The sequence below is a fragment of the Pelobates fuscus genome, chromosome 10, assembly GCF_036172605.1.
Source record: "Pelobates fuscus isolate aPelFus1 chromosome 10, aPelFus1.pri, whole genome shotgun sequence".
In the NCBI taxonomy this organism is placed as follows: domain Eukaryota; kingdom Metazoa; phylum Chordata; class Amphibia; order Anura; family Pelobatidae; genus Pelobates; species Pelobates fuscus.
In genome coordinates, this window is record NC_086326.1 from 18,022,817 (window position 1) to 18,035,947 (window position 13,131).

Genomic DNA, 13,131 nt, shown 5'->3' on the forward strand with positions numbered 1-13,131 from the left:
TGGGAGGAAGTGGCCATTTGACCTCCATGTTTGCTTAGGGATGACCTTGGGGCACGTGACCTTCGTGGTCTCTCCACCAACATCATTCCATTCCCCTCTACCAGGCGGCCACGCCCCCTGTCAATCATTCCCAGCTCTCCACGTGAGTGTGGGAGCAGCACTGACAGCTTCAGGACGGATTATGAAATGAGGGCAGGCACTGTCACATGGACAACTCCTCCAGCCAATCGGAACAGGGCTTACTGGGACCCGACCCTCATGCTTCAGAGAGCCAATCAAAAGACGATAAACAAGGAGACCCAGAAAGGCAGAAGTCAGGAACCAATCAGGGCGCTGAAGACAATGACTGACATTATCGTGGGCGAATCAGCGTAGAGGTTACGAAAGTGGCTCCCTTCTGAAGGAAGGGCGGCCCAATGAGCGAGGGGTGGGCGTGTCCTGGGCCCCGAGGCTGAAGGCTCTGGTGGGGCCACGACGGCGTTATCTGGTCCACCTCGCGTCCGGCGGCGGCGCTCAGGGGCCCGTGTCGGCGGCCAGGAGCAGCCCTGGGAGTGCAGTATGGAGCTGGAGGCCGTGCTGAAGGAGCGAGCGGCCGCGGCCGGAGACCCGAGCCGGGTGCTGGGAGCGCTGGTCCGGCGGAGCTGGTCACCGTCCGGCCCGGGGGCCGAGGCCGAGGTGGGGCCCAGCCTGGCCTGCGAGGCGGTCAGTAGCCGGGCCCGGGGAGCCCACAGCCAGGAGCCGGAGTACGAGGCGCTGCCCGAGGGATCCACCGTCACCACCCACATGCTTGCCGGGGCCGTGGCCGGGATCATGGAGCACTGTGTCATGTACCCCGTGGACTGTGTGAAGGTGAGCGGCCGGAGGGCAGCCTGTCAACGGGGACAGCCACATGGCGGGAACGGGGGGAGGAGGAGGGGAGACATGTGCTGGGGGGAGGGGCGCTGTGTCCAGGAACATGGGGGGGGCACACATTACAGTATATACATCATTGACGGGGGGGGGCACATTACAGGACTGACTGTGGGGGGGGCACATTACAGGACTGACTGTGGGGGGGGCACATTACAGGACTGACTGTGGGGGGGGCACATTACAGGACTGACTGTGGGGGGGGCACATTACAGGACTGACTGTGGGGGGGGCACATTACAGGACTGACTGTGGGGGGGGCACATTACAGGACTGACTGTGGGGGGGGCACATTACAGGACTGACTGTGGGGGGGGCACATTACAGGACTGACTGTGGGGGGGGCACATTACAGGACTGACTGTGGGGGGGGCACATTACAGGACTGACTGTGGGGGGGGCACATTACAGGACTGACTGTGGGGGGGGCACATTACAGGACTGACTGTGGGGGGGGGCACATTACAGGACTGACTGTGGGGGGGGGCACATTACAGGACTGACTGTGGGGGGGGGCACATTACAGGACTGACTGTGGGGGGGGGCACATTACAGGACTGACTGTGGGGGGGGGCACATTACAGGACTGACTGTGGGGGGGGCACATTACAGGACTGACTGTGGGGGGGGCACATTACAGGACTGACTGTGGGGGGGGCACATTACAGGACTGACTGTGGGGGGGGCACATTACAGGACTGACTGTGGGGGGGGCACATTACAGGACTGACTGTGGGGGGGGCACATTACAGGACTGACTGTGGGGGGGGCACATTACAGTCCATTACAGGACTGACTGTGGGGGGGGCACATTACAGGACTGACTGTGGGGGGGGCACATTACAGGACTGACTGTGGGGGGGGCACATTACAGGACTGACTGTGGGGGGGGCACATTACAGGACTGACTGTGGGGGGGGCACATTACAGGACTGACTGTGGGGGGGGCACATTACAGGACTGACTGTGGGGGGGGCACATTACAGGACTGACTGTGGGGGGGGCACATTACAGGACTGACTGGTGGGGGGGGGCAACGACTATATATTGAGTACAGACTGAAGGAAGGGGGACGACGACTATATATTGAGTACAGACTGAAGGAAGGGGGACGACGACTATATATTGAGTACAGACTGAAGGAAGGGGGACGACGACTATATATTGAGGACAGACTGAAGGAAGGGGGACGACGACTATATATTGAGTACAGACTGAAGGAAGGGGGACGACGACTATATATTGAGGACAGACTGAAGGAAGGGGGACGACGACTATATATTGAGGACAGACTGAAGGAAGGGGGACGACGACTATATATTGAGGACAGACTGAAGGAAGGGGGACGACGACTATATATTGAGGACAGACTGAAGGAAGGGGGACGACGACTATATATTCAGGACAGACTGAAGGAAGGGGGACGACGACTATATATTCGGTACAGACTTGGGGGGGGGGGGGAGGGCATGATATATTCAGTACTGACTGACTTGATATAATTTATTCTGTAACAGAGCAGCATTTTCATTTTCTACCACAAGGCTGGTCTTCCTTGATTTTGGTAATGGTTGTATGCGCTCTTCCAATTGTTATGACATAGTTGGTGGGCACTCTCAATCTGCTTTAATTACTAGAGTACACAATAGTGTTTCATTGTTTTGATAATACCAATACCATATTTTCAATGTAAACCGTTCTCTTTCCATGTTTATCAAACTGTCGTGTTTTTTCAAGGTGAACAATGTACCCCTTGGTTTTGCAGGACCACCCTATAGCAGACTTTGCTGTTAGTTTTCATAATCTAATTTGAAGCAGCTTTTCCCACTGGTGGACGTTTCAGTATCATAGTTTATGAAAGTCCAACACCTTACAGTGGATCTGTTTATGTTGCCACTGTTTCATATTGATGAGCTCAGTACTTTACTACTCGTCAGTTTAACATTGATAATGATTGTCACATTACCCATGGATTCTGGCAGATGATTGGTAATATTAACCAGGCATGTGTGCATGGAACTACTGTATATCTAAATGTAATAAGGGTAAGGGAAACCTTTGATTAGTTAAAAACTTAATACATTTTGTTATAGTTGTATATTAGAAACCACTTGCAGAAAGCTAGTCAAACAGGAAGTGTCAATGTTTCTAGGCGTTGATGGTATGGGCATGTTCTTGTGAGTGGGAAACTTAAAGGCTCTTTGAGACAAGAGTTGATCTCAGTAGGGAAACAAATATATTAATGTGCTGGTGATTTCGTTTTTTTTCCTTCTATGTAAAGCCTGTGAATTCTAGTTCTTCTCTTTGTATAGTTGGTTATCATTTAAGAATGAGTTCCAAAAAGCCTTTGCCTGTGGTAGTTAAAGTCGCTAGGTTGCAAAAGCAGTTTTAGCTGGACAGGTGGAAACACTAACTTATTATACACGTTTACCCTGTTCCCATTAAAATCTACATGCATGCATCTAGGTAACTATTTCTTGACATGTTTATGCATGACTGCAGTGTGGCTGTTTTAGTGGTAAAATTTATATTTGGCACTTCACAGGTTACATTACTGTAGAGGGAACAGGAAATGCAGTAATTAATACATATTACACATGGCCCTTTAGAAGATGAGGGCACTGGCATATAGATGCTAGAGTAACCTGTCGGGTAGTGACATTTATTTTTGTAGTTTTATAATAAATTATATGTTTATATAATAACAAAAGCTCTAATCTGGATACTTTGGAGGGGTGTAAAAGGTGCATGGGTTAAAGTTGTAGAAGTTAAACCACAATAGTAAAATATCATTTAAAAAAAAAAAAAAAAAATTCTGCCCATTCTATTAGTTTCCATGGTAGTTGCCTCACAATTGCACTGCTCATTTACTGACATTTACTGCTATTTCACAAATGTTTCCACATGAATCATGGTCTGTTTTTTTTCTCATGCATCCTGTTTATCAGGTGCTAGCACTGGACATGGTTTGTGAATTTCACTGCCATTTTGCAGCCTTTCTTTGCAAACAGATACCCAGGCTTGGCATTTCTACATATGTGGGTGTAGCACTTCTGACGCCATCTTAAAAACACTCAGCAGGCAGCCAGCATAAGTTCACAGTAAGTCTTCATATTCTAATTACAGCATTAAATAATTTGTCTGTGGTTCTGTAATTTCAATAGTACTTTCTCTCAGGAGCCGGTTTGGCATCTATATAAAAAAACCACAAAGAAAGTGGTAACTGGATCTCTACACTAATCTTTTACAAGCAAAAAAGCTTTAGAAAAGTGATTTTAAAGGCCTTGAAAACTGAACAAAGCAGGATCCTTGATTAAGCTGTACTGAAGCAATCTGAGTTTAGCTGGATGTATGCGGTAAAGAAAACCTGTGTACAGTGGCGGGAGGGGGGCTTATTACTTTGAAGACGTAAAAGTTTATAGTAGAAACCTGTTGGGCAGTTATTTCGCAGACCGTGATATTTGAGTACAGCACCAGACGTACTAGGTTAGGGTTATGCAACCTTCAGCACTCATGATGTGGTGGACTACATCTCCCATAAAGGCTATTACAGCCATAATCCTGGCAGAACATCAGGGCATGTTCCGACGGCTGTCTCGGCTTTGTAATTCATACTGATAATATATCAAGAAAAAGATGACAGACACACTGCAGTATATCTGGTCGTTCCTGAAACTTGCTTCAATATTTTGTTGGATTTAATGCATTTTGTTTTTCTTCCTGAATTTGTACTTCATGATCTGATAATTTATTAATCGTATCTTTTTTTTTTGTGTGTGTGTATGTGTTTTAAACACTCAAACTCTGTTCTCTGTGTGCATTCCATCTCTCCAGTTGAAGATCCGTACTGCAATTGTTTATACTTTTAGATGTCGATACACACACATCCTTCATTCTTGTAATCTTCTGTTTCAGACCCGAATGCAAAGTCTCCAGCCTGATCCCGCTGCCCGATATCGTAATGTTATGGAGGCCTTGTGGAAGATAATTCGTACTGAAGGCATCTGGCGGCCAATAAGGGGATTGAATGTTACAGCAACAGGGGCAGGCCCTGCTCATGCCCTGTACTTTGCCTGCTACGAAAAATTAAAAAAGACACTGAGTGATGTAATCCGCCCTGGGGGCAATAGCCATATCGCTAATGGTATTGATGATTCCTGTCCTGCGTAATCTTCAGCAGTTTGCTTTTTTTTTTTAAATGTATCTCTTGCGCCAGAGACATTTCTCATAAAGATACTTTTAATTAAATTTTTATTGGAGAAGCCAGTCACCACACCTTAAAGTACTACCCACTTATTATCCTCCCAAATAATCGTCTGTCCTTTATACTTTTTACCAAGAAAGCCCAGCCATATTGGAGTCATATTCTAACCAAAGGTCACAGTTTAAGGATAGAAAAAGGTTAAGCATGGTTGTGATCTTGTAGTTCAACTTGCAGTGATGTCTCCACCTGCAAGAGCAATATTTGGTTTTGTAACTGACCGTATCAGCTTAGTTATGTATGCAGCTACTTTCTGCTTTGTGATTTTTTATTTTTTATTTTTTTTTTTTTATGTAACACATTGGTTAAAACGCCTGGTAAAGCATTTTATTTTTTTTTTAACTTGTGCACCACCAGTACTGTTTACATAATCTGTACATAAACTTTGGTGGTTCAACTAATACTAATATAATGCCCTTCGTAGTACTTGTAATTATAGATTACTAGTAAGAAAGGATGGTCACTTATTGACCTTGATATTTACATGGTATCTTTAAAAATAGATGGGGGAAAAAAAATCCCAATATGGTGTATTCCCTTAACTACACCCTACTTGTTTATATATGGAATCCCTACCAAGACTTTTTTTTTTTTTTTTCTGCCCATACTCTACCTCAATATTTGATACTTGGACTTTATATTAATTTTTTAATCAGAAGGACTTGAAGGGAGGTATTCATAAGACTCCTGATGGGGGGAAATCATGTGGTGTTCTTTTTCTTGTGACTGCCTGCAGCTATTCTGCAAAATGATCAATGATTGCATTGTTTACAGATACCCCCTCCCATTAGTGACCGCCCTTTATACTCCACATGATTATATATTTTTTGTTTTTAAAGAAATCTTTTGCTGGTGGACAGTGCATCACAGGAACCATTAAAGATACACTTTTGAATATCACAAGTTTGATAATCTCAAGCCGACCAGTGCACTCAGTTACATACATTCCTCTTTGCATAACTGCTTTGACTTTCTACTGCAGGGGCATTGATGTTTCTTACAGACTTACTAACATCTCTGCACAGACATTCGTCAGCCTCCTGTTTTTTGCATCATTTGGTTTGATCCGTTCAGCCTGCTGTAATGGCGCAAAGCTGTATGCCAGCATTGGATCTCTGGAAATCGCGAATTTGAGGGCCGCTATTTCAAAGAGTCTGCTGTGCTGAATGATCACTGTCTTTGGCCACCCCAGGATATGCATCTGTCAAAGTTTTTTTACTCTTTATTTCAGTCTTTTGGGTATTATTGGGGTAGCAGTTTACTAATCCTAGAATTTAGTTTACTCTTAAATATTATCCTTCAGAAATTTTGAGAAAACATTGTTTACATAATGCACACAGCTTGGGATAGTTGTGATTTTAAAGGGGTTCCATGGGGAAAACGCTAAACTTCCTTTGAATAGTTTGGGCCAGTAGAAGAAAGTTTTACATTTTTTTTATACAGAATAAACATCCAGTGTTTTTATATTGTACCTGCTATTTAAGCCATGCTAAGCAACATAAACACCTGTAATGTTTATGCTGCTTAGAGCATACGGCCACTTTCCCTGGACTGAATATATATTTCAACTCTAGAATAGCTTATATTCTCCACTCACTGGCCTATTCAAAGTAGAAGATTGTAGTTGTATTTTGACACTTCCTTTATTATGTATAAGAATGTTTAAATCACTTTTAACAAATATTAATTTTTCTTGTGCTAGTAAAATGCCATCAGACTTATTCTCTAAATTGTAAATTGTCAGAAAGTTAAGGGAAAATTAAAATTGTAGGTTACTATAGCTAAATATGACAAATTCTTCAAGTCCACAATGTTTCAGTTCAGCTATATTTGCAATTTGCTCTGAATTTACTGCATTTTTGTGAATTCTTATTACCATAACGAATAATAGGCAGCAAGTACAAGTATTATCAATAGTTTTTTTTATTTATTATTATTATTATTAGAATGAATTGTATTATTCAGTACCAAATCTATTTTCCCACTCATTAAGGGTTATTTGTAAATACTAGTTCTGGATGTTATTTTTTATAAAAGTGGTGCAATCGGCATGTGTGTTCTGTTTTAGATTCCATCGTGATTGCTTCACTTTTAGAACATTCAATAGAATTTGCTCTTTATAAATATCTTACCAAGTGCCTGACTCTAACTCACATTTGAACTAAGTTTGTTTCATCACTGGCCAGCTGAGCATCTTTTTTCTCTCTTATTAGAATTAGTTTGGCTAAAAAACAAAAAGGTAGGAGAAACTGTGAGAGGGACCAATTTGTCACTCTCAACGCTGAGCACTAGTCTAAAACGTAGTGACTACTTAACATTAAGGTGTTTAGTGTTAAACACTTTAGCATTTATTTTTTTTATCCCGTATGTTCCTTTATCGATTTAGATTTAGGGGGCCTGCAGTCTATTCAAGCTTGAATAATCAGATGCTTCTCTTGGAGAAGCATTACAAGCATATCTGCATCCTTATGTCAGATGTCACAGATTTACTTACCGTGTCTATTTTAGTCCGAAGCCTACGGTAGCCGTCTGAATGACAACCCCTAGAGGAGTGAGAACTGCAAAATGTAAACTGTATGGTTTACCAGAAACTGCACTGTTTTCATTTGCAAGGCTACAGGTGCAGTGTCTATGCCCCCAAATACTTTCATTAAGATCAAGTGATTTTGATACTTAGCATATCTTTTTAATCTCATTATAATGACCTTTTTTAATACTAACAGTAATGTGCCTATTGATATAAATGAAACCGCTGAAAAAGTTCAGAAATGTAGAAGTCATGGAAAATGCCTTCATGTATGTTGCTCAGGGAGCCTTTATTTGTCTGCCAGCTGGGGCTGCTATTTATTTTAGCCTCCTTTTTGCATATTGACTATTAATCAACCAGCTGTGTGTGTTGCTTCCTGCCTATCAGAATGCAACATTCATTTAGAATTGGTTTGTTTTGCTCCCGTCTCAGAGTCTCTGCAATTCAAGGTTCCTTGCAGCAGTGCAGTACGTTACTGTGGAATTCCATAACTTTACATACATATTTGAACTTTTCTCCCAGTGAGATTTCACTTTGAATTAATGACACTTTAATGGTTCTGTATTCAGGTGGTCATTTCTGTTCCCTCTAGCATTACCTTCCCTCACTTGTTATAGTTTTTGTCTTTCAGGAGCAGCTGGGTGTGTTGCAACACTTTTACACGACGCAGCTATGAATCCTGCTGAAGGTGAGCAATGGAGTGCTAACAAATTCACAACAGGAACCTGCTTTTTAATTATTGTTTAGTGACTTTAAAAGTTATCATTTTCAATTTTAATTCTTATGACCTGTGGGGTGTGTGTGTGTGTGTTTTTATTTATATATATATATATTTATATATATATATATATATATATATATATATATTAAATGGGACACCGGGGGTGTGTGTAGAAATAAGCTTGTATGTATTCACAAAAACGTGAGTGAGTATCTCTTAATGCTGAGCACTAGTCCAAACTGCATTGACTTCTTAAACTTTTAAAGTGTTTAGTGTTATGAACGCTTTTGCATTTAAAATATATATATATTTTTTTTTAAATACAGTTTGTTCCTTTTATCTTTTTAGATTTAGGGGCCCCTATAAGCTACTTTGAAGTCCTCAAGCTTAAACAATCAAATGCTTTACTTGAAGAAGCATTACAAGCATATGTTGCATCTGGTGTCAGCATATCTGCACCCTAATGAAAGATGTCACAGATTTACTTACCATGTCTATTTTAGTCCGAAGCGGTAACCGTCTGAATGACAACCGCTAGAGGAGTGAGAAATGCAAAATGTAAACTGTATGGTTTACCAGAAACTGCACTGTTTTCATTTGCAAGGCTACAGGTGCAGTGTCTGTCCCCGAATCCTTTCATTAAGATGAATAGATTGTGACACTTAGAATATCCTTTTAATGTTATTATAATGGACTTTTTAAATACTTACCGTAACATGTGCCCAACTATGCCAGCTGGGGCTCCCAAAACTGCATGCAGTTTTTATCCTTTAAATGCTAGATCCTGAGTGCCAGGAGCCCATGTTGATTATTGCAACTTGAAGACATGGCTTGCTAAATATTGAATGCATTGCATATGTGTTCTTACATTTTGCTCCTGAACTTACCCTGCTGTTTCTCTGACCTGTCCTTTAAATGGCGATTAGATAAAAATTACTTGTGTGCAGAAAAATCAGTATTTATTATATTGCAGACCTATATGTGAGGCTTATGCTAACTTTTTTTTTTTTTTTCTTTAATTCTGTTAATGGTGGATCTTCATGAATTACGTGGACCTCCTTCCTGATCTTTGGATTTTTTTAAAAATGTATTATTATTAAATGTTGAAAAGTGATCAAGCAGAGAATGCAGATGTACAATTCTCCATACCGGAGAGTAACTGACTGTATGAGAGCTGTGTGGCGGAATGAGGGTGCCGGTGCCTTTTACAGAAGCTACACTACCCAACTAACGATGAACATCCCATTCCAGGCCATACATTTCATGACCTACGAACTTCTTCAAGAACATCTTAATCCTCACAGACAATATAACCCATCTTCGCACATGGTCTCCGGAGCTTGCGCAGGTGCCGTGGCTGCTGCTGTCACAACACCACTGGACGTTTGCAAGACCCTTCTCAACACGCAGGAATCTCTGGCCTTGAATTCCCTTAACATGAGTGGACATATCACGGGCATGGCTAATGCCTTCAGGACGGTGTACCAAGTAGGCGGTGTCACTGCCTACTTTCGAGGGGTTCAGGCCAGGGTCATTTATCAGATGCCCTCAACAGCCATTGCATGGTCTGTGTATGAGTTCTTCAAATACATGATCACCAAACGACAGGAAGAAAGGAGGGCAGGGCACTGAAGCCCAATAACCAAATTATGCCCTGAGATGATCCAGACACTGTTAACATCTCTTTCCAGACTGTATTTTTTTTTTCTTAGTGTGAGGCCTTTAACCTCCAACACTGTCCCACTGCAAAACCACTCCAAAGCTACAGATGATTGGTGGTTCCATTGCTCTGAGTGCAAGCCTTGAAATCCTTTACAAGTCTCTACAACCAGCATGCTGAAGCATCTTTTGTGAAGAATCATCTGGCTGTTTTCTGTCAATGCTTTTATTTTTTATATATCATTGCAGTCCTGTTTTAATAACAAAATATTTACATATTAAGCGCTCGGTGATCTCTGCTTAAGGCTCAGTGGAATATGTGTCATACCGATGATGGAAGAGAGTTAACAAGACACACCTTGTTCCACTGACTGGTAAAGGCTGGAAAAAGAACAGTTTAACTTTGTCTGGAGTCTTCATTCTCTCTGTGTGCTGTATTTCTGTGTCAAATGGGGCAAGAGGAAGGCGATACTTCCCAATCATTCAAGCACTGACATTTACCATTGGTTCTTACCAAAGTCTGTCAATTAGTCTTTGTCTAAAACGTAAAACAATTAGTTACTGAGGCCGTTGTCAGCACGCACATGTAAAAGCACTTAACCACCTTGGTAGCTGAACTCATATTTTGTTTCTTAATCCTAAAAACTTGGGGAAGTATGTATATCTTTCTGGGAGGTGGGAGAGGGAGTGAGAGCCAAGCACTTATATGTCCTGTTTCTAAAGGCTTATCCAAATGTCTTAATGTTGCCAATATTTGTACCCCAAAACAGAGCGCAAAGAGGTCCTAACAATAATTGCTGCTAAATAACATAACCTCCATACAGACAAAACCTGCTGGGTTCTTTCGATTGTCATTAGTGAGGTTCATTGTAGATTGCATTTCAGCTACAATTGGAATGCTATAGGATGTGAAATAATTCCATCACTAGTATCTCTCACTAAAGATGGTTGCCTCTTTAAAATGAGTAAGAGCATAACCAGGTTTTCCATAGAGCCAAATATTTCCTTGCACCATCTGTGGACAGTATATGGATGAGGATTTGTTATACACACTAAAACACATGTATAGATCCTTGCCTTCTATATGGTCCGCTGGAATGTATTTTGAACCTTTCACATACACTCCTATTTGCTGTACAATGTTGGCACTTTTTGCCTGCAGCTCTGTGTATATTTGCCTTTAAAATGGTTTCACTTGGCCTTTGTAGGATTATTCACTAAAGTAAGAATTGACAGTAATTCAAAGTGAATTTCAAATTTAAGGCCAAACTAAAAAAAACAGAATTAACTCCGGGTTTTTTTTTCCTGATTCGGCTATTTTGGCCTAAGTTTTTAAATTCTTGCCTTAGTGAATAGACATAATGTTGAACCATCAAGTATTTGAATGGATGAAAAACCAAACATTAATGTTCACCGGAAAAGGAAATCCACGGTTTTAGACTGAATCTATGTGGAGTTGGTTTTAAACACTCGTGTAACTTAACTACTTAAATAAGTGAACTACTTACTGTACAGAAATCTAAATTTTCCTGGTTCAATTGGAAGTTACTGTGCAGGTTTGCAAGCTATAAAGTACAATCCTTTGCTCGTTGTTTTATCATCATCAAAGCAGGGGTGTATTTATTTATTTTCTGTTCTCCTGATCTCTCCCTCCCCCCACAGCCCAAAACATGTAGTCCAAATACTCATGTTTTACAGAGACACTGTTTGAGGGAATTTTTCATTTTAGTTACCATCCCCTCTAAACTGTAATCTTCATTTGTTTTCCGTTTGGAAGGCTGATCTGACAGGAATAAAATTTTGGGAAGTGACTTAAACATATTCTACTGCTTACATGTTTTTGATTTGAGTGTATTCTCCGTGATTTTAAGGTTAATTTTTTGGTTCCATTCTGAAGCACATTGTATATGTGATCAACATTAAGGGTTTAATGTACAGAGTGTCTGAAGGGATTTAGATCTATCAGAAATCCACGTATATCAGTTTCCAGTGGTAGGTATACATGTCCAATTCAAGATACACCAGGTTCCACAGGTGCAATAAGCTTTGGATCGTAAGATAAATATATTTCTCTCTACCTTTTCAACAATCACATGGGTGTTATTCTCAATTTGATTCAGAACTCTACAAAGTTAAGAAAATTAATACAAATGTATTTCCTCATTTTTAGAGGCCCTCTCTTTTTGTTAAACTAATATTTAGTAATATTTGCTGAAGTAATTCTCCCTGCCCCTCCCCTCCTCCTCTCCTCCTCCATTATTCAGTATTGCAAATGTCTTATTATATGGCTGTCAATTTTTATCCTATTGAGATAATACAACAGACACTTAAGTTCTACAACAAGAGTCCAGGCATCCTCTGTTGCCTGTTCTTAAAATGCAATAGCATAGACTAATGCCCTGTTCTTTAATGATCTTAAATAGAAGAAATGTAAACAATTTAATATTCATTGCTGTAAAGTCCCCCAAACGAAAGCTGATGTTGGTGAAAACCTATGTGCAAGAATTGTCACTGTTCAAATATTTATTGGCTGAGCTGTAAATGCTCTATATTTCTGGACTACTTTGTAAGGTAAATCACTATTAACGGGGAACTCCCTGTTTGACACGTTTTAGTAGGTGGCTTCAGTACGTTTTTATTACAGTGACTAACTTGGTGGACTAGGCAAATAAGCTTGTAGAATTAAAAATGCATTTGTTACATAGGTCTCCTCATCCTGGATTTGCATAGAGAAGTTTAAAGCGGCACTGTCATGCCGAACTTACCTTTCCTCAATCTCTTCCTCTTCTCCCCCTCTCTCAGGATCTGTTATTCTTTTCTTCCTGTCTTCTTTAGTTTTCTTTAAAACCATAAGACAAAGTAGGGACTCTTTGTCTTATGGGATTCCTCCGCTTGACCAGCTCTGACCAGCGGAGGAGCAAAGTGTGCTTCATTTCCGCTGGTCAGAGCAATTTTCCCATGATCCCTAGCTTTCCTCCCAGTTCCCACAATACTTCCTGTCAGTATTGCCGAAAGTCCTGTCACTTAGACAGAACGCCGGCAAAACTGCCGAAT

The 13,131-nt window shown here is 41.3% G+C and overlaps 1 protein-coding gene across 2 annotated transcripts; it reads left to right on the forward strand.

The window, feature by feature from the left end:
* The first annotated feature begins 407 nt into the window (after nucleotides 1-407).
* Nucleotides 408-11,898, forward strand: SLC25A28 (solute carrier family 25 member 28). 2 transcript variants are annotated; one of them, XM_063434554.1, is made up of 4 exons: nucleotides 408-849; nucleotides 4,825-5,053; nucleotides 8,329-8,385; nucleotides 9,530-11,898. In XM_063434554.1, the coding sequence occupies exons 1-4, from the start codon at nucleotides 559-561 to the stop codon at nucleotides 10,048-10,050; spliced, it is 1,098 nt and encodes a 365-aa protein (XP_063290624.1). In that variant the 5' UTR covers nucleotides 408-558; the 3' UTR covers nucleotides 10,051-11,898. The 2 variants fall into 2 exon arrangements, with proteins under 2 accessions (XP_063290624.1, XP_063290625.1); XM_063434555.1 differs by lacking the exons at nucleotides 408-849; nucleotides 4,825-5,053 and adding an exon at nucleotides 5,515-6,379.
* Nucleotides 11,899-13,131: the final 1,233 nt, after the last annotated feature.